The 23,687-nt window shown below is 37.6% G+C and overlaps 3 protein-coding genes across 5 annotated transcripts; 1 reads left to right on the top strand and 2 right to left on the bottom strand.

Moving 5' to 3' along the window:
* Positions 1-743: 743 nt before the first annotated feature.
* On the bottom strand, positions 744-6,959 carry LOC107658137 (protein ATP1B4-like). 2 transcript variants are annotated; one of them, XM_016446596.1, is made up of 8 exons: positions 6,449-6,959; positions 5,166-5,388; positions 3,545-3,673; positions 3,019-3,132; positions 2,482-2,681; positions 2,003-2,059; positions 1,811-1,903; positions 744-1,728 (listed from the first exon to the last, which is right to left on the bottom strand). In XM_016446596.1, exons 1-8 carry the CDS (start codon positions 6,512-6,514, stop codon positions 1,567-1,569), a joined length of 1,044 nt encoding a protein of 347 aa, XP_016302082.1. In that variant the 5' UTR covers positions 6,515-6,959; the 3' UTR covers positions 744-1,566. The 2 variants fall into 2 exon arrangements, with proteins under 2 accessions (XP_016302082.1, XP_016302081.1); XM_016446595.1 differs by lacking the exon at positions 6,449-6,959 and adding an exon at positions 5,463-5,635.
* A 1,741-nt stretch (positions 6,960-8,700) lies between these two features.
* On the top strand, positions 8,701-17,213 carry LOC107658139 (transmembrane protein 255A-like). Of its 2 annotated transcripts, XM_016446598.1 has the most exons (10): positions 8,701-9,019; positions 9,551-9,693; positions 10,266-10,328; positions 13,427-13,516; positions 13,615-13,680; positions 13,792-13,880; positions 14,095-14,166; positions 14,589-14,751; positions 14,840-14,983; positions 15,797-17,213. In XM_016446598.1, the coding sequence occupies exons 1-10, from the start codon at positions 8,965-8,967 to the stop codon at positions 15,938-15,940; spliced, it is 1,029 nt and encodes a 342-aa protein (XP_016302084.1). In that variant the 5' UTR covers positions 8,701-8,964; the 3' UTR covers positions 15,941-17,213. The 2 variants fall into 2 exon arrangements, with proteins under 2 accessions (XP_016302084.1, XP_016302085.1); XM_016446599.1 differs by lacking the exon at positions 14,095-14,166 and having other exon boundaries at positions 8,702-9,019; positions 15,797-17,196.
* A 438-nt stretch (positions 17,214-17,651) lies between these two features.
* Positions 17,652-21,429, bottom strand: LOC107658128 (transcriptional regulator Kaiso-like). Its single transcript, XM_016446578.1, has 2 exons — positions 21,315-21,429; positions 17,652-20,637 (listed from the first exon to the last, which is right to left on the bottom strand). The coding sequence occupies exon 2, from the start codon at positions 20,633-20,635 to the stop codon at positions 18,737-18,739; it is 1,899 nt and encodes a 632-aa protein (XP_016302064.1). The 5' UTR covers positions 20,636-20,637; positions 21,315-21,429; the 3' UTR covers positions 17,652-18,736.
* Between the last annotated feature and the right edge of the window lie 2,258 nt (positions 21,430-23,687).

The raw sequence follows: 23,687 nt of genomic DNA, 5'->3' as shown, positions 1-23,687 counted from the left end.
TACCAATTTCCATCTCACTATTACACTTTGTAACTGTACCATGTCAATATATTCACATACAATTAATAAATAATACTGTTGAAATCCTCCTTACAGGCAATTGAGCAGATAGTTTCACTCAGAGATGAATTATGTGACTCTCTATTTAGTTTTTAAGAAGTGTTGGTTGCATGATTGACAAAAGAAATATCAGCTCGTATTTCATTATGAAGCTTTGTGAAAATGATGAAATGGGATTTCTGTCCCGCATTTCAGTAAAATACATTTGCCTCTGAATTCAAAATTTAGTTGCACATCCAAAAAAAAGGAAAGAAAAATTTAGTCCAAAAATGTACAATCGATTATTAATTCTAAACCACATCTGATTATTTAATTAAATGAGCAAGCAAAAGGATAATGTTAAGTAGTTTTCGGCCTTTTTCTTCATCCAGAGGGGGAATTGAAAGGAGACTGACTTAACGGAGAAGTAAGCAGAAAGGTTTGATTCCGTTAATTCTCATCCATCTTTATTGTTTATGCTAAAACGTGAGTGCGTTTAAAAACATGAGCTGGCAAATCTTTGTCAGCTAGTGGATATTTCGATGCATTTACTGAATAACAAAGATGTGCAGTTACCAATTTCCATCTCACTATTACACTTTGTAACTGTACCATGTCAATATATTCACATACAATTAATAAATAATACTGTTGAAATCCTCCTTACAGGCAATTGAGCAGATAGTTTCACTCAGAGATGAATTATGTGACTCTCTATTTAGTTTTTAAGAAGTGTTGGTTGCATGATTGACAAAAGAAATATCAGCTCGTATTTCATTATGAAGCTTTGTGAAAATGATGAAATGGGATTTCTGTCCCGCATTTCAGTAAAATACATTTGCCTCTGAATTCAAAATTTAGTTGCACATCCAAAAAAAAGGAAAGAAAAATTTAGTCCAAAAATGTACAATCGATTATTAATTCTAAACCACATCTGATTATTTAATTAAATGAGCAAGCAAAAGGATAATGTTAAGCAGTTTTCGGCCTTTTTCTTCATCCAGAGGGGGAATTGAAAGGAGACTGACTTAACGGAGAAAATCATAAAAAAAATATATTTGTTCAGTTTTAATTTGTGTTATATACACATCTGACTTAGCAAACTGATCAAAAAGGTTTAATAAATGTTAATTCTACAATCTACACGGATCTAGATAATTGTTTTGCCTACGTCTCACTGTAGACCGTACGTTTGAGTGATTATGCCTCAATAGCTATAATTGCGACCTACATACTGTATTTGGACATCTTTTCATATTTCATTTTATCCTATAATGAAATCCAGGCAGGTGTCAGTCTCTAGCAGCTGATCTATAAATGTGATCTATGAATCTCAGTCTTTGCTTACTGGGAAATTCCTTGTTTGAAAAAGTAGTGTAGTAACACAGCTCTGACGCGAATAGCACAGTGGCTGCCGGAGGCATAATCAGAGGGCTAATGGGTAAAGACAACACCCAGTGTGCTATTTCATTTATTATAACATACTCTGAGAATTTTAATTTCAATTTCTCTAGGTCTACTGCCACCCTACGCGCCCACTTGTAAAGTGAAAGACACACTACCCAGGAAACGGTCGGTTGGTGAATCGTTGATGATGCCCTTGCCGTTTAGTTTGCATTGAACGTGTAGTTGGGTGTCATACGGGACACTGGGAAAGCGCACAGCCACCAGCGGGGAAGAGTAGTTTACCTGTTGGTGGAAATAGTGAGAAATGCTATTAAATATTAAATCATGAGGAATTCTGGGATACATGTTAAGTAGGATCACTCACGTGTCTCAGTTTCCCATAATAGGGATAGTACCGCAAGTTGAAGATATTTTCTGGAAAAAACTGGACTTCTCCAAGGCCTTCAGTTGACCCTTTCTGGAAAAACATTGGAGAAATCAATGACAAATACTGCAAAGAAACTGGGTTGTTATATTGTGTAGTTATTTTATTTAGTTTCTAGTCATTAATTGTTACCTTAACTCCACATGTAACATGTACTGGAGTGCCTTGACCAGGCAGATACCCGAGAATCTTTCACAACAGAAAAGAGTCAAGTGTCTGACATATCACTAAAAATTCAATTTAAATTTGTTCATTTAGTCATTGCTTATTTTAACCACAAGATGGCACTAGAGCTTCAGAGCTTTATTCTTTTTTTTGGAGAGGTTTTGTTCTTCAAACAAATAATATTTGAAGAGTTCAGATGCAAAAGCCTCTAAGTGCCATTTGACATTTTCTTCTAAAATTAGCATTTTTCTCAGGCTCCTATGTGTAGGTTCAGTCATTCCACTTTAATGGCAATTAAGTTTTTTTTTAAATTGCCATTAAAGTGAAATAACTGAACATAAACATAGGAGCCTGAGAAAAATAATAATTTTAGAAGACAATTTCAGACAGAACTTAGAGGCTTTTGCATCTTAATTCTCCACTTGTATATTATATTATAATCTCACCCGATTCATTTTGACGAGGATGCAGGGTTTTCCCTTTGAGTAGCCAAAGTCTTTGTCCTTCATGCCGGAGCATTCACCCAGCCAAGACCTCTTAAACTGACATGCCTTGCGCTCGGCACTCTCCTCTAAGTCATCTTGCATGAAATATGTATTTCCTTCGCAGTTAATGTTCCGCCTATCCTGCACTCCGTCGTCATAGGCTGAACGCAGCCACGGCGGGAAACCGTAATAAAAGAGATGGAAGAGAGAAGAGAGAGAGAGGGACCATAAAATAACCAAACAATGGCTGTTGCCCAGCCTGGCCTCTACAACTTACAGGCCAGCACAAAAAGTGGGGCCCTGGCAGCCCTGAGCAGTTACACTGAGCGCACAAAAGGGTTTCCCTCCTTGTCAGTATTTCTATAGACCGCAGGACTTGTTAAACAGCGTGCTGGAGTGATTTGAATCTGTGCCCGCTGAACAGAAAACGTATCTTCCCTATTAAAGAGTGTAAGACCAAACTCAATAAGCTTAGTTGTTCTCTCATCCAGGACTTACATTTCAGATGGGCTTCCAGTGCTTTCGCATACTTCCTCCACGAGCTTCGGTCAGAGGCGTTGAAAGCAACGTCAAACCCATGAGCTACATCTACATGAGGAAACATTGTCATACCTGCCGGGAGAAAGACAGGATTTTGAAGTGTAGTGAAAAAACAGGAATAACAGTGTTATATTAGAATTGTGTTTTATATACTTATATATGATATATTTTATAATAATTATATATTATTTTATATACTTATTTAAATTCATTTTATTTTTAAATGAAAAATTGTTATTTATTATTATTTTTTTTTAAATAATATTATTCATTTAAAATTATTTACTATTGTAATTTTAAATCATCCATCCATTCTCCAAACCGCTTATCTTCCCTTAGGGTTGCGGGATTTTAAATACTAATACATTTTAGATTAATTTATATGAAAAATAAATACAATTGAAAAAAGATTTACACAATAATTATTCAGCTTTTTTTCCATACTCTTTGAATATTCACAAAGTAAAATGCTATTTTTTCCAACCTGGTGGCATCACTCTGTCATTGTAGGTGGGAGCATATGGACTAATTGACCACATCAGGCAGCACATACAACCAGCAAACATAGCCGCAAGGAAAATGTATAATGCTGAGTAGAAGAGCAGAATAAGGCCTGAAAAAGATAAGAAAATATTGATGAGTAAAGCAGGATTGCATTGATGAAACCTCTTGTAAATCACTGATTTACATAAGGAGTTAGTCAATTGAAATGCGCACACCATCAGGTTGATACCGTTTTTCATATAGGAATTTATTTCTTATGTATTATTGATTTAGTTGACCATTCAAATACTAAACCTTATATTAATCATTCATTCACAATAAACTTTCCATTGTGAAAGTGTTCAAAACACTAAAGTCAATTAAACTTATCATATGAGACCCAGCAAAAACCAGAGTGCAGCAACTTTCAATTAAGAGTTCATTAGCAGCTGATCAAATGGGACGTGTCGTCAAACTAAACGGCTTTTGCTGCGCAGACAATTTCGCAGGGACTAGCTGCAGCCCGTCTTGTGCCCCCAGCCACAAAGGCCTTTCTGTTTGAGCCTGGTGAAAATTCTCCCAGCTGTCCTTTCACTCAGGAACACAGTGAACCTCCGGTTGCCATCACAGTGACGGTCTTTTGCAGCCATACAGAGCCACAGCCAGCTCCAAGGAGCCCGATCACCCCATTCTGGCATTGTGGGGCCTCTGCACTCTCCTTTCATGGGACATGCATCACAGCCCTCCAGCAGCCCCTCCCCTGCGCTAAGGAAGACTACGGCTGTTTATTTAATCCACCTCCAGCACATTCCCCATCATATCATGCCCATGTAAAGCATAGAGATGTTGCATTACGACAAACGCTCAACACGGGATATTGGTGCGTTGAGATTTCCCTCTGTATCCCCAGGAAACCTTCATATTGATGTTTAGAGCACTCGTCCCGAATTTGCTGTGTTGCTTAGCATCAGGATGTTTAGCAGCAGCGATTGGCTGCTCTGTCCGCGTCGGACGTCTTCAGGAAATGCTTGCTGCCAAAAAAGTTCTGAGCTCGGACAAAAAAAGGCTACATGTTAAGTTGTGCCGTAGATCTGAGAGCGTGTTGGAGGAGATCTGGAGGTCAAGGGGGCTTTGGGAAAGAGGGAGAGGAAAGCACGGTAGGGGTAAATGGAATGTGATCCCGGGCCAGCGAAGGGACTGTGACATTCGCTCTCCCACTGAGGACCGTTCCCCAGGCAGTCTGTTTTTGTCAAGATGTCTCTAAGCTATCTGTGCACCTATGTAAACACAGTTTGGACATGCACACAGACATGCACCCACAGTGACAAAGTGTACATGCACACACACTTGAGCGAGCAGAAGCACAGTTCATCACCCCTCATCCCCGCAGCTCATTCCCATAACTCCTCTAAAAATGGAAAATAATGAGCTAAAACAAGAAGCAATAGTCTCACTTGCCTTTGCTTCTACGGCGAGACTAAACATCACTAATTAAAGACTTAGTTTACAGTCCAAGTACAATTTGGATGCACTCCCTCACCCACAGACAAACGCCCTTTGTTTTGCCGTTGAAACGAGTATCTTGTTGTGTACATTCAAAATAATTTTGTCTTGTTACTCACTCCAGCTCTTCCCCGAGCGGCCCATAAACTCCTTAGTCTCTGCGTTCCACAGGTAAGTCTTTAAGTCGTCGATTTTCTCATGCAGTGTCCTCTTGGGCTTTGGCTTGGGTTTCCATTTCTCAAAGTTAAGGTCATCCTGCTCCAGAGGCTGATGTTCTACCAGTCCTTCTTGTTCCACTTCCATGGCCTCAGCTAGTTCGTGTTTGTGAAGTGATCCTGCACGCTAAACACAATATGGAAAGTTAATAAGTACGTTCTGAATCATATTAGTAAAAAAAAGACCACTTAAAAACTCACTTTAATGTAGATGGTATTGTCTCTTAAAGACAAAGGAAAGGCTAGGAGAAGGGTTAGACAAATATTTATCTTCAAAAAAGTGAAAAGCGAGTGCATGAAAGCAGTGTGAATGAAAGACGCTTCACAATCCCATTGATCTAAGAGAGGCAGAAGAGGACCCACACACTCGCTGACCCATGTTGGGAGATCTAACCTCTCACAGCTGCACAAGATCTGCAGGGTCACTCTTCAGCCAGATGTTAGACACTCATTCTCAATATCAAGACACACATAAATTGTGCTTTTAAAAACTGTAAAGCTGGAAACAATGAGGGTTCAGTATGTTAGCATGAGTTAATGCAATCATTAACTAACAATGAAAAAGAATATTTAATCCAGGTTAATGTTAATTTCTATATAGAAACATTTCAAGTTTCATAAACATTTACTACTGTATTGTGAATGAGCATGACATATAAATTGTTCGTGATACCTAATTCATTAAATAATGTTAATTCAATCTTAATGTAATATGTTGCCATAAAACTACTTTTTTGACAGGAAATTGACTTAATATTTACCTGTCATATTTGTTATTTAATATGACCGATTCAACCTGCTTACATCAATAAAATACATTTTTAACAACCAGCTCAGGAAGAAAAAGCTCCTGAAGATACCAGAGGAATTTTCAAATGCATTTACTAGCTACAATATAGCAATAGGCCTAGTGTAATATATTGAGTATATTAATTAATAATTGCCCATATTAATTGACCTAAATAATGATGAGCAGGTGAAAAACTTGGGTGACACAGTTTTACTGTACCAGTAATGAATTTAAAAATTGATACTAAACCAACAATTGGGTAATAGCCTACCCTACTATTATATAGTTTACTATTATATATTGTACCGAGCACTAAATCCAGCAAGGTATGGTCATTACAATGCCCTAATCAAAAGTAACCACATAACTCTGGTGCATTATGGTTATGGTCACTTGCCAGTTTTGAAACTGTGTCTTCCAGGAGCAGGTCCTCCGCCCCTCCCGCGGTAGAGTCGCGCTCCATGATCTCTCACTGAAGAATAAAGGTACTTGTTAAACCAATCACATATACGAGCGGTCCAGGCGATTTACTGCGAGATTTCAGCCCACGAATAAAGTCTGCAGCAGTCCAGGAAAGTCAAATACTGTGTGAAATAATTGTTCAGACTTTTTTTTATGCCTTTTTTAAAAATATTAAGAAGATGAGAGAATATTTCGATGTCTTCTGTAAAGAAAAACGGGGAGGGGGGGGGCCTTAGGAAAAAACTTTTATATTTAAAGTGCCCCCCAAAATAAAGTCTTGATGAATGCACTGAGGCGATGTCTTCAGGTTCACTTCACGCTGGCTGCACAAACGTTAATTCTGGTCAAGAATTGTTCTTGAATTTCATTGAGTTTTCTCCTTACAGCGGATGTCGGATGCGGAGGAGCTTCTCGCTAGGAGTCGAGCATCATAGTGAATGGACTTGAGCTGGAGAAGGAAAGTGGGGGTGGGATACAAAGTGGAGTTTTTTTGGCAGCAGCTTCGTTTAGTGTTGTGTGGAATTCTGCACACGCACACCACATAGTCTCATTGTCTGCTGAAACAAGCTCTATGCAAATACCAACAGCATTATACGTTTCTGTTCTGATCTACATTTGCCGTTGTCAATCACTAAGTACGGAATCAGCAACCACATTAGAACAGTGAGGGTTAGTATGCAGGACCCGTCACTAAACAATCCCCATTGACTCGCTGGGCTGTTAAACTGGAGAGAGTATTCACGCGCATTACATAATGGATTAAAGAGACAAACGCAAAATGGTGAAATATGTGCCAGCTTTAGTCTGCGTTGGCGTCAAACGCGTAATAAATTCACAAAGTTGACATCAAGCTTAATATTTGTACACAGATCACGTTGAGCTCCGTGAACCCGCTGATTTTTTTAAACCTGAAAAGAAATCGCGTCATGGAAAATTCGGTCTTGTCTGGTTCTTTCTGCTTTCTTTGGTGAAGAGCAGGTCATTCAAAGAAAGACCATCAAGGACTGAAACGAGCAGATGCAATCATTTACTTTGTGACAAAACTGGGCTGGAGGAATAGAGATCAATATATTCAATGTAGCGTTTTATTTCCTTCAGTTTTTACACAAGCAAGCAAACACTTAAGTAGTAGCCTATGCTCGTTTTGGTAAAAAATTAAAGGCGATCTAAAAATCCATTAACTTCTATTCAGTTACATTTACTTAAATACAACCAGCCTTTATGAAATAGGCCTATGTTGCTGTGGGAGCAGCAATTAGCATAATGTGTTACCATAAAACTAAGTAGGACTCAAACTATGCCTTTAACTGCACACATATTTTGAACTCTGCAACACATGATATATACTTTCATTTATTTATGTGTGTGTGAGAGAGTGAGAGAGAGCGAGAGAGAGAGAGAGAGACTAAGAAAGAGATGCATCAATATAAACAATGGGTGTGCTATACATGAGGAGCCTGGTGTACGTCAATTAGATCTCAAGCTGCACGAGCGAACCATAAAATAAACAAAAATGCAAGTAAAAAAAATGGGGGGGAAAACTTAAGAACTTTTTTTAAACTCAGAAACGTTGATTTTTATTTTCAAACCTTTTGTGTTTCTATTTCCCTATCTACCTGATGATGGCGCACTTTCATTACTTTAATATTGCTTCTAGTTCTGAGACTTTCAAAATAGCCATTTTTGTAGACAAATTACACAAAAGTATTATTTTATAGATTATATTGAATGTTCTTAAAGTATTTTCGTGTTAACCAACCAAACTGTTACTTTATGTAGCAGGTAAAATAATCTGCGAAACGCGAATTTCTCTATAAAACGTCGTGAATATATGTAGAATTGTTTAGAAATTTGTTTTGCACTCTAGCAACTGCATACAAGAACCTGTATGGTTGTAGTCGTTCTTTGTAATTCTATTTAAGTTCTAAATGACTTTAGTTTTTATTAACTGAATCACGGCTGCAAACTGATTGGAAGGAAGCATGAAATTACAAACACCCTTAAGTAATAAACAGCAATTTGTGACATGCACGAATTGCACATGACTTCACTTGAACGTTTAAAGCGTGCTACATGCATTCAGGGACAACCTCTGAATCTATTTTTGAACAGGTAGGTTTCTTCTGAAACGGACTGCTCGAAAGAACCGAATCGCAATGTCTTCCTATCCTGACCCACAGCGAGCGGTTCTGCCTTGCGCATGCGCAGTGCTGTGCTCCGTGCGGCGTTCTGCTGAAGGGATGAGGGCAGCGGATTCATGAACAACAGACCCAGATGCTGATGAGAGAAGCGCGGCTACACGGGGGACGCATGGTGTCAGAGAATGCCACGGCAGGAAAAGAGTTTCCATCCATTGGCTCTGAGGAAAGGCGTCTTTGTCTTATTGACTAGGTTCTTTGTTTTTGACTTGAAGTCATAACTGCAGCTAATGCTGCATATCCTGACGTTACAATGCCAGCGGGGCTGAATGCGCAAGGCAGCGGTATTCCTATCTCAGATGCGATGGGTAAGTACAAGGTCAATGGCATTCACTGCGCCCGCAGACCATTACGGTAAAACGGAGGACAATTTACGCTTGTATTTACATTTAAATGCGATTAGCAACGTTTATTCATCCTAATTATTAGAATATATTAGCACGAGAGAGAAATAAGCGTCCCGTAACCTACATTCCTGCATGTCTCGGATGCCCCCAACGAATGTCGATGTAGCACTGTTTGATATTGTTAATAAAAAATACACAACCGTAAGTGAAATTTTGTTTTTATGCGGTTATAATAGTTTAAACATGTTTTGTTTGATGATAGAAACCCATCATATTGCATCACCTACATCTTTCTGAGTTTCTGGGTTGTGGCAGTGCCTTTGCGGTTGTAGATACTATAGACATACAAGAGGTCAAATACAGTGGTTGTTTTGCTTTGCTGCCTTCACCCCAAAACGAACGTGCTTAAAATGTAAGAAGGAGTAACCAAATGCTGCCCAGGGGAAGGGCGTGTTGTGCCGTGGCTTCTTCCTACTCCGTTGTCTTTTCCAGGGTCATTTAAGAGGAGGAAAAGAAAGTCCATCATAGTAACAGTGATGCTCCTTGTTGTCTCCATACTCATCCTGGTCTTTGGTCTAGCCGCTACTACCAGGACACAAAACATCACTGTCGGTGGCTACTATCCAGGAGTCATTGTAAGTATGCTACTAATGTTCATAGTCGTGCGTAAAACAGACTGCAAACTATCCTCTTGTTCTATAAATGGGTTTGTGATGTAAAGTACTGCAGGGAAGGAAAGGCCTCATGTTTAATTATTTTCCGCTTGGCCTGCCATTATGGTGACCGGTGGCCATTACCTCATTACTGTACGGTTGAACTGAGTGAACTCATCCATTTATTATTCAACAGCAAGTATCATTTTGTTCAACACTCTAGGAGAAAACATACAAGCTTAAGTAACAGTCCAGAACGTTTTGTACAAGTAACAGGTGTTTTCCTAGTATTCCGCAGGGATTGACTGTTTTGAAATACTATATGTTGGGGACATGGCCAGATTTCATATATATAGCTCTTAACTCGGATGTTGACCACACCATCAAATAAACTATACTGCTTGTAGAAAGACAAAAGACTTTGTGGGAATGGGAGATTGTATGTGGGATCATAATGAAGTGAGGTCGTCTACTTTTAAGACTTTGAAATAGGTTGATATTTTATATAGAGTTGCAACTCTCATGACTTGAGTTTCACCCTGTGATATTTTCAGCTCGGCTTCGGGTCCTTTCTGGGAATCATTGGCGCTCATTTGATAGAGAATAAGAGGCAGATGGTAAGGAGTCTTTCATTACACTGCTCATATCGAATTCTGTGCTTGTGCATTCCATCATCCAATTGACATTTCTAACCAAATACTCGCACAAACAAACACATTTTTAAGATTCAGCTGCTTGTTTTTAGTCGTGTCATAATGGCAGAAATGGCTCACAGGTTTGAGCTCGAATAGCAGGGCATGTTGCAGGCCCTGTGGTGAAATGCACCCAGAAATAGCTCAGTGTAAGGGGAGCGGGATGGATGTTCAGGCAGGAATGTTCAGAAGCCATTCAAGTGCAGAGGGAATAGGAGGTGCCACGATCCAAATAAAGAATGCATGAGGACGGCATGGCTGGCCAGATCATAGACACACAGGGACACTTACTTTTGGGAGAGTGCATGATACACACTCCACCCTTGGAGTCGAGCATGTAGATTGGTGTCTGGAAGTCTGAGATTTTATAAATCTGAAAAAAATCCTGGAAACAAGCAATGTTTCGTTTTTGAACAATGTAAAACAAGGAACGACGTGTTATGATGCTTTTGCACTATTTGTGGGTCCCTAATCAAATAAGCAAATTTGTAAAATTGAGCATGTCAAATCCTTTTGTACAGATGGTCAGATGTTCTTGTTTCCATGAAGCACAAGATGCTCTTTGGATACTTTTCAAATTATGCTGGAGAACATGATCATCAGGTTTCACTCAGTTCATGCAGCTTCAGCCGCGCTGCTGTCATTAAAGCAAAATGGAGACAAAACAAATATTAAGGCATTCTGAAACGTATGATCATTTTTTTAATCCTTATCACTCATTACACTGATAATATAAGTTGTATACATTAAATATAAGTATTATACATAATAATTGTATTTATAATATAAATATAATATTCATATATATTTTTATTTTAATATATGAAATCATATAAAATATATTTAAAGCATTATTATGTATTTAAATATTATATACACCACTATTCAAAAGTTTGGGGTCCGTAAGATTTTTTTGAAATACGTATTTTATGCTCATTAAGCATGCATTTATTTGACCAAAAATACAGTAATATTGTGAAATATTATTACTATTTTCAGCATCATTACTCCAGTCTTTAGTGTCACATGATCTTTCAGAAATAATTCTAATAAGCTGATTTTCTGCTTAAAACATTTTGCATTATTGTTATCTTTAAAATAGTGCTTTGTGCTGTTTAAAGTTGCAAAACTGTGATACTTTTTATCCAGAATCCTTTTGTAACATTATAAATCGTGTCTTTACTATTATTTTTTTATAAATTTAATGCATCCTTGCTGAATAACAGTATATTAATTTCTTTCCAAAAATATCTTTAGCCCAAAACTTTTGAGCAGTAGGGTATTAATATTATATTTTATTATTTATAATAAAAATATTAATATAAGTAAGATATCATTTTTGTTAAATTAGAAAAATGCAAAATAGAAGCATTTTCACTGATCTCAAACTTTTTTTCTAGAAAAGAATGAGCTGTTTTAAGATATGCACTTATTTAGATTAGATACAGCACATCAAAAATAACACAAAACGGTATTATTTATTAATCTGATTTGGGCAGTTAAATGTTTTCCATATTCTTGATTTTACAATGCCACGAGACACGCCTCTGCAAAGTGCCTTTGATTGCCGACAGAATGGAGTGACGGGTATCTAAATGGTTGGTTGTAAAATGGCAGGGAAATCAGCGAAGTTAAGTGGCAATAAGGCCGAATCCATTCAGTCCAGATTATCTCCGTATCCCATAATAGACACATCTACAAGATTTTAGACAAACCACCTCAATCTGTCTCTGTAAGGAATCGTACATAGTACTAGTGACCAGGTGTGAATGCACGTGCATTGAGCTACTACAGCAGATGAATAGGCTGACACTGCTGTTCTGCTTACAGCTGGTGGCCTCCATTGTCTTCATCAGCTCAAATATTAAGGCATTCTGAAACGTATGATCATTTTTTTAATCCTTATCACTCATTACACTGATAATATAAGTTGTATACATTAAATATAAGTATTATACATAATAATTGTATTTATAATATAAATATAATATTCATATATATTTTTATTTTAATATATGAAATCATATAAAATATATTTAAAGCATTATTATGTATTTAAATATTATATACACCACTATTCAAAAGTTTGGGGTCCGTAAGATTTTTTTGAAATACGTATTTTATGCTCATTAAGCATGCATTTATTTGACCAAAAATACAGTAATATTGTGAAATATTATTACTATTTTCAGCATCATTACTCCAGTCTTTAGTGTCACATGATCTTTCAGAAATAATTCTAATAAGCTGATTTTCTGCTTAAAACATTTTGCATTATTGTTATCTTTAAAATAGTGCTTTGTGCTGTTTAAAGTTGCAAAACTGTGATACTTTTTATCCAGAATCCTTTTGTAACATTATAAATCGTGTCTTTACTATTATTTTTTTATAAATTTAATGCATCCTTGCTGAATAACAGTATATTAATTTCTTTCCAAAAATATCTTTAGCCCAAAACTTTTGAGCAGTAGGGTATTAATATTATATTTTATTATTTATAATAAAAATATTAATATAAGTAAGATATCATTTTTGTTAAATTAGAAAAATGCAAAATAGAAGCATTTTCACTGATCTCAAACTTTTTTTCTAGAAAAGAATGAGCTGTTTTAAGATATGCACTTATTTAGATTAGATACAGCACATCAAAAATAACACAAAACGGTATTATTTATTAATCTGATTTGGGCAGTTAAATGTTTTCCATATTCTTGATTTTACAATGCCACGAGACACGCCTCTGCAAAGTGCCTTTGATTGCCGACAGAATGGAGTGACGGGTATCTAAATGGTTGGTTGTAAAATGGCAGGGAAATCAGCGAAGTTAAGTGGCAATAAGGCCGAATCCATTCAGTCCAGATTATCTCCGTATCCCATAATAGACACATCTACAAGATTTTAGACAAACCACCTCAATCTGTCTCTGTAAGGAATCGTACATAGTACTAGTGACCAGGTGTGAATGCACGTGCATTGAGCTACTACAGCAGATGAATAGGCTGACACTGCTGTTCTGCTTACAGCTGGTGGCCTCCATTGTCTTCATCAGCTTCGGTGTGGTGGCGGCCTTCTGTTGTGCTATAGTGGATGGCGTTTTTGCTGCAAGACATATAGTAAGTGCTTCCACACCATGTTATTGTAAAATGCCTTTCTTCAGAAAATCATCGCAGTTAAATCTCTGTTATGGCATACTGCTGTTGTTGTTTCAAAGGACCTCAGACCTCTATATGCTGGCCGATGTGAATATTACTCCAGTGGGACCGCGTTTGATTTAGATGTGAGTCGTCAGCCTGAGAGAAGCGCTCTTGCCAAATTACAAGCCTCTGAATTTATGGGTTTTGTTATTAGTATATTATAATCCCATTTAGAAAGCACATCTGTCTTTCAGGTTCACTGTCACACCGCATCTCGCGTCTCCTGTAACCTGCGTGTGAAGAGCAACACCTGCTACTGCTGTGACCTTTACAGCTGTGGCAAGTATGTATGTGTGTGTGAGCGAGTCCCATTTGGATACATCCCTCCTAGGATACCTTCTGCAAACAGGCAATCTGAAAGAAAAAAAAAACCTAACAACAACTATGCTATCTTTGTTTTACCTTGGTTCTGGTTTATATTTGCTTGTATGGTGTGTGCTTCTATCCCTGGAATTCAGCACTGTTCGAAAGAACGTTTGTGTTTATTTATGTTTCAGAGAGCATCCTCTTATGGGACTTCAGAATAAAGATGTTTTGAAAAAATTTAGGAAATCCTCCATGATTTGGAAGTAGGTCTTTCCACTTTTAGCCCCTCAATGACATTGACAGCCCATTATTTGTTGTTGTTAAAATCTTGAGTGTGGCTACATACAGTCGCTGTACTTTACATACAGTTACTTTACTCGTGAAGTGAAAGGAACTAAGATTTAGTGTTCTCTGGTTCCTGTTTCACAGGTGAGGAGAGACAGCAATAATTTAGGTTAAAAGTATGACAGTGAGCTTAAATAAGGAGACTGGATATATTTATCCATTTCATGCTCTTCTTAAGAGTGATGTGCACTGGTATGCAGATGGTTTTGTTCTTTTATTTTGCATGAATTGCTGTTCTGTCATGCTTCACCTCTTTTGTTGCTCGGCCTGTCACCTATATGTGTTGTATTTCTTTTTATGAGCCTCTTACGATAATACATTTCTGTCCTCGCCATCTCAGTCGAGTGGAACTGCGAGGAGGGTATCACGAGTACACAGAGGTGCGGAGCTGTCAGGACGTTGTGCATCTTTACCACCTGCTGTGGTCTGCTACTATCCTCAACATTGTTGCTCTGTTTCTGGGCATCATCACCGCCGCCGTGCTGGGGGGATTCAAGGACATGGTGAGATTGAAATGCAGTGCAGCTTATATTAGTTGCATTTTGTATGATTTCTGAGCTCCTGTGACATTCATTGGGTCTCTTTTTAAAGATGCCTACAGCAGCACCAGATTCCTGTGAGCCAGAACCTCTCCCTATTCCTCCGCCCCCAGAGACTCCTGGACCCATAGCATCCAACAACTCTTTTTACAACACTGCCCCCTGCTTACCTCCATACACTGCCTATGACCTTCAGGTAATCGCATTCACTTTGAGCTGTCAGCCCACTTTGTGTTGCATGCTTCAGTGGGCATTTATAAGTCACTCTAGTAAATGATATAGACTTTTTCTACAATACTTGTTCGATGAGATGAAAATGCTAAATGTATAATATAATAAAATATAATACATATACTTATGTTGTATTATGTATTTAATGATATATGAAATGTACATATGGAATTATTATTATTACTATACTATAATATAGTAATATAATGTTTATATTGTATATTTCTATTTATTTTTTAATTACACCTGTCAGTTAACAATAACTTAATGCAATCAATTATTTTAAAAAATGTATTCAAATATACAATAAGCACAAAAAGATCATCCCCTGGTACAAAAAAATCAATATTTAATTTATTGAGAGCAGTGTTATTTGACTATCATTGATATCCTTTTATAATTGTTAATATTTTGAATTATATTTATATTTTCTGTTTTTAAAGCACTAATGTTTTGTTGCGTGTTTTTGGCATTTTTATATTTTTTAGTTTTTAAAAATATCTATATAATATTTATTTTTTAGTTTCAGTTTATTTTGTTTTGGTTACTTTAGTAGCTAAAACTAAAGGAAAATGACTAATGTTGCCTTTTAAGTTTAATAAGGTGAAGCTTTTTTTTTAATATTTTATTTTAGTTAACATCTATTTTATTGAACTATTTTCACTATTTTTTAAGGTTTTAGTTTTAGTTAACAATAGTAATCCTGATTTAGAGCTTTAGAGATTATACTTTATACGTTTTGAAGGTGTATGATATGTGTGCTAATGTGATTTTACAGGGTGCCAGCATGTTTCCTGACTCTTCAGGCCTGTCTGATGACTCTCAGTCTGGAGCCAGTCACATGTGGCCAAATATGATCCCGCCTCGCTATTCTCCTCCTTATTACCCACCTGATGAGAAGCCCCCACCATACAGCCCCTAAGGGACCAGTCTAAGGAAGACAGAGAAACTGGCATTGGGCATTTTTGGATATTGGAGTACCCCATCATTGAACAATAATTGTTCTGAATGAACGACCTTTGCAGAGGAGGTTCACCTGTGCAGCGGGTTAAGTGCGGAGACTACAGCATTAACCACGCTCATTCATAACCATTCAGCAGATGTAATATGCAACATTAAACCTTGACAGGATTCGCTCAAGTCAAACCCAGTGTGTAAAATATTCACATTATGTAGCCTCAAACCAAGAGGACTATACCTAATAACAACTAGCCTGACTATGAGATCAAGACTGTTCACAGATAAGCCTTAAAATGTGTGTCCGCTTCCAGTACGGCTCCACCTGGCTTGCCTCTTCTTCCCGTTATAGGTAACGTTTTCTTTGCGTAACTCCATAATGTGAACTTCTCCCTTCCAAAGTGGCACAAAGTGTTTCGCATTGCCTCTGCTCTCTCGGCACGAGGCTGAGTCTCTTATCTTATCTAGCATTTGATTTGCACTTTATTGTCTTCAGAATTTACTGTATTCACACAGTTCTAGATAATTACTTGAGTTATTTTTAACTGTTTCGGGCAGCTAGATTGCAAAGAACTGTACATATATTTAGGCTGAATCTTATTTTTGTCCTCCTGAGTGCTTCATTAGGATCTAAGATCTAACCTGTAATATGTGGTGTTTCTTCTGCATTACGTAATGCACACAATCATATCACAAATTCGAATAACCTTTTGTGACAAAAATATCCTTTGCTTGATTTATGCAAAGTAATAAGCTCTTACATAGTGGTATGAAGAATGAGAGGGCTTTCAAAACTTGTACATTTCACATTCGTCCGCTGTTCTGCGTTGCCGACAGGACTTACCGAATGTAAAAAAGGAGGCTTAGCTTCATATAAACCTACATTGTTCACTACGTAATAATAGAAATTCCCTCCACAATGCAAATATATCAGTGTGTGCAATGTTGTATATGTTGTACATATACCGAACGATCAAACTGCCTTCTCGTAACACAACAGAATTGAGTCTTGAGACTTAGTGATCTCCTTTTTGTCTGTTTGCGTGTCCACTGTGAATGCCATGTCTATACACTGTACTTCATGTGATTGATTTATATAAAGAACATTGTCCTTTACTGATGTGAGTAGAGATATTACTTCAAATTCAATGATTTCATTACTTCCTATTTGACATTTGGGTGCAACTGGTGGTTGTAGTACAGTCACATGCTATAAAGAAAACTCGTAAAGTGGATCTTTGCCTCGTTTGTTCATTTTTGACCACATTCATGTCACATGAAAGCATTGTTTACATTTGATGTTAAAATCTTAAAATGAAAGACTGATAGTTCAGCTTAGTATTAAATATAAATTGTATAGCTGGAATAGACTTTTTGCTTCATTATCACACTGGCACTCGACCACTGAATCCATTTGATCCCTCATCAGTTTATATTCATGAATCAGTGCATTATAATATGTTCAACGACAAGATCCACTCTGATACAGAGCCAGGAATGTTCATATTGACTGGTGGTTATCATACTGAAAAATACTAATCACTTTCATCATGCTCTTGGAAATAAAAGAAATACATGTGTACTTTCTTCAAAGTTTTATTTCATTCTATATCACACTAAGACCTAATAATAAATAGGTTCCAAAAGGGAAGAAAGTGTTAAAATGAAGGTCTTCAGTACTATCATGTACATGGTTATGGCGTTAAAGCACTAGTTCTGACTGAAGGAATCTCATTGTATTCACAGATTCTTCTCACAGCCCACAAAGCTAAAATAACTGATAAAACTATGCTGAAAAAAAACATTTTAAAAAATGACATATGTACAAAATATTCAACCGTAAAGGAGAGGTCCTCTGTACTACCAACATGACCCTTTGATTACCCAGAACAATTCAGTATCTTGTTTCTCTAGACATGAGTGGAGGAGGGATGAATATCTCTCTTCAGGTCTCGATTACTGTCTGGGGATATATATCAGGATATATGGCCAGCATATAAATAAACAACCTCAAAACATAATTACTGGACAGATGGGATTACAAATTTCACATATTTACTCCATCCTTCTTAAAACCTGCTGACAATCAAAAACTATAAATACAAACATTCAAACTGTTTCTTACCGCAGGACCGATACCTGCCATTAACACTAAACTATCTAGTGCCAAACAATCATTAATAACTACCATAAGAAGCTGACAAGAAAATTAAAATGATGTTAGCGTCTCTTTCAAAAGAAACTTTGAAAACGAAAGGCATGATTTTATGTTGACTCTGAATTTTCATTACACTTGATTTTGGACTAGGGATTTATGTACTGCTCTCCTAAAAAGCATTTACACATCAAAATTACATAATTGTAAAAAATAACTGTAACAAACTGTACTTGATCCCTACTAATTACATACGACATGGTTGTAATGTCCGGAACAAAAATGGGAATAGAAAATATTAAAGGTCAGCTCTACACAGATCTAATGTAGCTGTACATAAAATATGTATTGTCTACTTAGTCATATTATCTGATGAAGCATTATTATGATTCAATAATGGATTGTGAAACTGAACTGTAAACCAGCACTAAGTAATACATTGTCTAAATATACATTAAAGCACCTTGAAACAACTTTCATGAGTTGATGGATACTGAAGTTGAGTTTTCAATCAAATGGTCCAAAGAACCACGACCACTCGCCTCTCAAATTAAAAGCACGTACAAAGGAACAAGGCACCTGAGCCAGAGCAGTGCACAAGCATGCTCAGTACGTCTCTGGTATAACAAACTCAAATTCATTCCTGGTTTCTGCATTTATTTGGTCGATAGGGCGCGGAGGTGAAGCCGCCGGCCTGTTTTGTGCTTCGGATTCTACAAAGATGTCGTCCCAGGTCAGTGCTTTGCTTTGGCTAGCTGGAAGTGGCTGGTTGGTAAAGTGCTCTTTGTCGGGGTTTACATGTTGGACAGTCCCATCTTCACCAATCACCGGAATCCCTCCCGGCTCTTCGGACACGAAGGAATACGGTTTGAACTGCAACGTTTTACATGGCAGCAGCCGATACAAGTTGTTACACGAGTCATCTTTCTCTTTCCTTCCCGACGGGTCTTGGTTGTGCGTTTGCTTGCAGTGGGTGGACAAAATCTGATAATTGAGAAAGGTTTCATTGCACAGTAAACACTGGTACCGTCTTTCGCCCGTGTGAGTGATTTCATGTTTGGTTCTGTACTCGGCCAGGGCAAAAACCTTGCTGCAGTAATGGCACGGATACTTTCGTTCCCACGAGTGAGTGTTAAAGTGCCGCCTGAGGCTCGTCAGGCACACATAGGGACGCTTGCACACGATGCACACGTAAAAGGTCTTTCCATCCATGATAAGTTCGTAGTGATCCTCCTGATCCAGCTTAGATTTTTTCTTTCCTTGAGGCGAGTGATTGCTCACACTGGGAACACCGTGTGGGGTTTGCGATTTCCTACCAGGAGCCGATCCCTCTACAGGATCCTCTTTTTCTGGAACAATGTCGTAGGTGTTTTCGCCGATGTTGGCGTACACTTTACAACCCGGCGATAGTGAATCGATTTCTGAGGCTTTGTCTAATGTTATCGTCTTTTTCTCCAACACCGCCGGGACTATGTTCATTGCTGGTACTGGTCCATTATTGGTGCTATACGTCGGCCTTACATCCGACAGTCTGATTTTTCCAGGATGATCAGGCGAGTGCTCTAGAAGGACCTCTTTCTTTTGGACTCCGAGCACTTCATTGTTGTCTAGAGGCAGCGAGGTGCTGTGAGGATCAGGAGGAAGGCTGTTCACACCAGCTGGGGTGGTGGGTTCGCTGTTTGAGCTCGTTCTTACTGGTGAAGTGAGAGCACTGCTACTGGATTCTGGATCTGAGAGGATCACAACATCGGGCTGGGGCTCAAAGTTATTTTGGAGTGATGTATTTCTTTCAGAAGAAAGCTTGTTGTTTCTCTCTTGGGCTGTTGAATCTTTACAGGCAATTTCTTGCTCGTTTGTCATTTTTTGTTTTTTAGCTTCTGGCCCTCCTTCTTTGCCATTAACGTTTGACATCTTGGTCTTTTGAGCTTGAGGGGCCTCTGTTTTTGAGACGAAAAGAACATCATCGCTGTCTGAGTCCACTTCCTTTTCCGTATTAACACACGCCATGTTGAACTCTTCAGCGGACAGTGAGAATGTCTCAGTAATGATTGGCATATTCTCACCTCCGGTGTCATTCTTCTCAGAGGAATTGATGCTGTTGTTCTCACTTTCTTTGGACAGCCCCGGTAAACCTTTGACTTGGGCGAGCGGCGTTCCTAAACTGGCTATGAACGTCACTCCCAAAGCCTGACCGGCGCTGATGAGATCCTCAAGTCTGTCCGAGCGAACTCTGTAGATTTTAGACGTGTATATGTAATTCAAGATCACATCGAATATGTCTGCCTTGATGAAGTTCAGCTCTATAACTTGTCCAGCAACTGCGAAAAGTTGACGGAAATAGGTACTTGAGGCGGACAGTACACATTTGTGCGCCTTGAACTTGCGGTCTTGCACGATTATGGTGACATCACAGAATAAACCACTGTGTCGCTCATCATTGATGGACTTCAACAGTGATGCTGGGTACTGAGTGTCTGCTGCAGATATTAGCTTTAGTTTCGACATGCCTGTGGAGAAAAGGGTAAAATATGGTTTAATGTACTTTAACAGTTTTAACAGATTAGTATTAAGAACAAATCTATTAGAAAACGTGTTAAAATGTTATTTAAAAAAAAAATATATATAGAAGGCTTTCTACATTGTACTTTCAGTTATGAAAGAGATGTACTCTCACAGACACACTTTAGCTATCAATGCCAAATCATATTTTTATGTCATATTTTTCTCTCAAGTTGTTATGTCGACCTAAACATTAACTTACTTACAAGTTAAATACAAAGCAATTTCTAAATTCAAAGCAATAAAATGAGGATATGCACGAGAATCGCAGGAAAGCTAACGTTAGCTGGCTAATTGTACAGCAACAAAAGCCAAGCATAAAGACGTATGGAAAAGTGACAAAAAAACCGAATGCCTTTGACTAGTTTGACGTGATTAAACAAAATGCTATTTCGGTGAGGCCACAGCTTTTTAATGGTAGCACTCAGAACCGGTAAGACCCCGGTGTGCAGCGGTCAGCGTGAAAACAAAAACAAATGGCTCAATTCAACTCTCCTTCCTGGTTTGGCGGCAGCGCGCGGCCTATCAGACTCTTTGATGCACAGCAACGCGTATGTGGTTAAAGAAGATGAATTAAAGTTTTAATCTCACACATTTTCGGAAATTAATTGCCAACATGCTATACCTGCAGAGCGACCCGTCAAAATCCACGATTCTTATTTTCTTAAACAATAATGACAGCGATAACGTGAGTCGGTTGCCGTGGACAACACAACGGAGCTCGAGTTCCTTGTCTGAGATGAACGAGTCTGGCGCTCGCGCCTCCACCAACCGACAGGAGTCGCGCACAACAGTCTGCCTCAACAGACGTGTGATGAATGTTAATGAGACAGGAAGAATTTTCCTTAAACTTTACTTGTATCTGTACACATATGAATAGGCGTATAGAAAACAAATGCATAATGCAATAATACAGATAATTATTTTAAGTAGCCTACACATTGGGGCAAATTACATACATTTGAAAAGCTTTAGGTGATTTACATTGTTGTTTCAGGGTTTTTTCCCCATAAAGGTTCATTTTTCAAATCAGTATAATATAAGTAGCTTTTAATGGTAGTCTCATTTTACAAATAAAATAACCAAAGAGATCTATAGTTTCAGTTTTGAGAGTGTAGAAAGGTGCTATGTAAAATAAAGAAATAATAATAATAATTATTATTAATATGTAGAGGAAGAAGAAGAATTTTAAAAACTGAAAATTACAAAGTGATTTATTGGCATGACAAGACTTGTCATAGACATGTTGTAGACTGTATAAAAGTTTTATTACAGTGTTATTAGTCTCATATATATATACATCTCAGTAACTATCAGGTTTTCACAAGTCCAAATTACAAAAATGTGTATTCTCTCTAGCAGTGGTTTTGTGTGAGTTTCAAACGTCTTTGTGAATCCTGTATTCAAACACAATAATACATTAAATATACACAGAGCTGGGTAGATTACTTGAAAATTGTAACCCGTTAACGATTCCAAATTACATGACAAAAATGTGGTTTGTAATGTAATCCATTACATTACACATTTTAGGTAATATAATCAGAATAATTTTAGATTACTTTTGACCTAACTTGTTTATCATATTGATTTAAATAGGATAATCTTGTATCGTATTGATTTAAAAATTCTAAGAAAAAGAAAATATATTACATTTCTTGTCATTGACATAATTAAGTGCACTTAAGCAAACTAAATATTACATTACTGTTTGTCAAGGTTGCCCAAACTCAGGCTCTTGAAGGAACTGCAGAGGGTTCGAGAGTTTAATGAAAAGTTAATAATTAAATTATAAAAATGTAAAATTACAAAAAATGTAAATAACAACAATCAAAATAAACACTTACTAAAAAAATAAATAATTTGTTTACCTGCATGTCATGTAAGCATTAACCAACATCAGAGAACCATGGACATGCAAATGTGTTACTTAATCATTAACTTATTTTCTTAAAATCTCAGGGGGTACTTCAAATAAATATATTAGGTGAAAGAGATTCAGCTGACAAAAAAATTGGGAATCCCTGCGTTACATGTAAACAAGAAATAACGTGAATTTGTGCATTTGAATGTGTTTGAAAGACACAAGCCTTCCGAAGACACAGAAATACATGGTTAAATAACCCACTGAGTGATAATTTAAAAAAAAATGAATGTGTTCATCAGTAGTTGATGCAATGTTGAAATGTTGAGAAAACACTTTTTAAAATTAAAATGATTTTTGTAAATCCAGTGGTCAAATGCTGTGTGGCCTCTTAATTTTCTGTGTAATTAAAGTCACCTGACCTTTGTCTTTGAGTGAATGTCCACAAAACTGGAAGACTTTCTGAACTGATATAAGCGGTAGGCTAGAAAGGAACATTTAAAAGAAGAAAAAGAGGAATTAAGGAGAATAAATAAATAATAATTTATTGCTATTGTGTGAATATGTAATCATGTAATCAATAAAAAAGTAGCTGTAGTCTGATTACTAGTATTTTAAAATGTAATTTAATCTAAAGATTTCCAAATGGGGGCGGGAACTCCAAAACGGGGTGGGAGCTCCAGAATAGGGTATGGCTTCCTCCCATTGGCAGACAGGCACATGACACGCATGCGCAATTGAAGGTGTCATGTCAGTCTTACGCACACCCCTTCAAGTAAAGTGTAACCACCTACCCCACCTGACCCTAACATTTTGGAGGTTCTGCCCACTTTTGGAGTTCACACCCCATTTTGGAGGTCTCCGGGCTGCAGTTATACCTACTTGAATTCCGAGGGAAAACTGTGGACTTGGCAACACTGAGGTGATGTAAAAGAGGAAAGCAGGCATTTGGCCAAGTAGGTATAACAGCAGACCGGAGATCTCCAAAATGGGGCGTGAACTCCAAAAGTGGGCAGAACCTCCAAAATGGGGCGGGGTCTCCTCCCGCAAAGACTTTCACCATTGGTTCTGGCTCCAGCCAATTGTTATTGACTTACATTTCAAAATAAAACTTTATAAATTGTTTCTTGTTTC

The sequence above is a fragment of the Sinocyclocheilus anshuiensis genome, unplaced genomic scaffold (genome assembly GCF_001515605.1).
Source record: "Sinocyclocheilus anshuiensis isolate Anshui unplaced genomic scaffold, SAMN03320099.WGS_v1.1 scaffold227, whole genome shotgun sequence".
Taxonomy (NCBI): domain Eukaryota; kingdom Metazoa; phylum Chordata; class Actinopteri; order Cypriniformes; family Cyprinidae; genus Sinocyclocheilus; species Sinocyclocheilus anshuiensis.
Note: the sequence above shows the minus strand (reverse complement) of the source record. Positions and strands in the feature narration are given on the sequence as shown.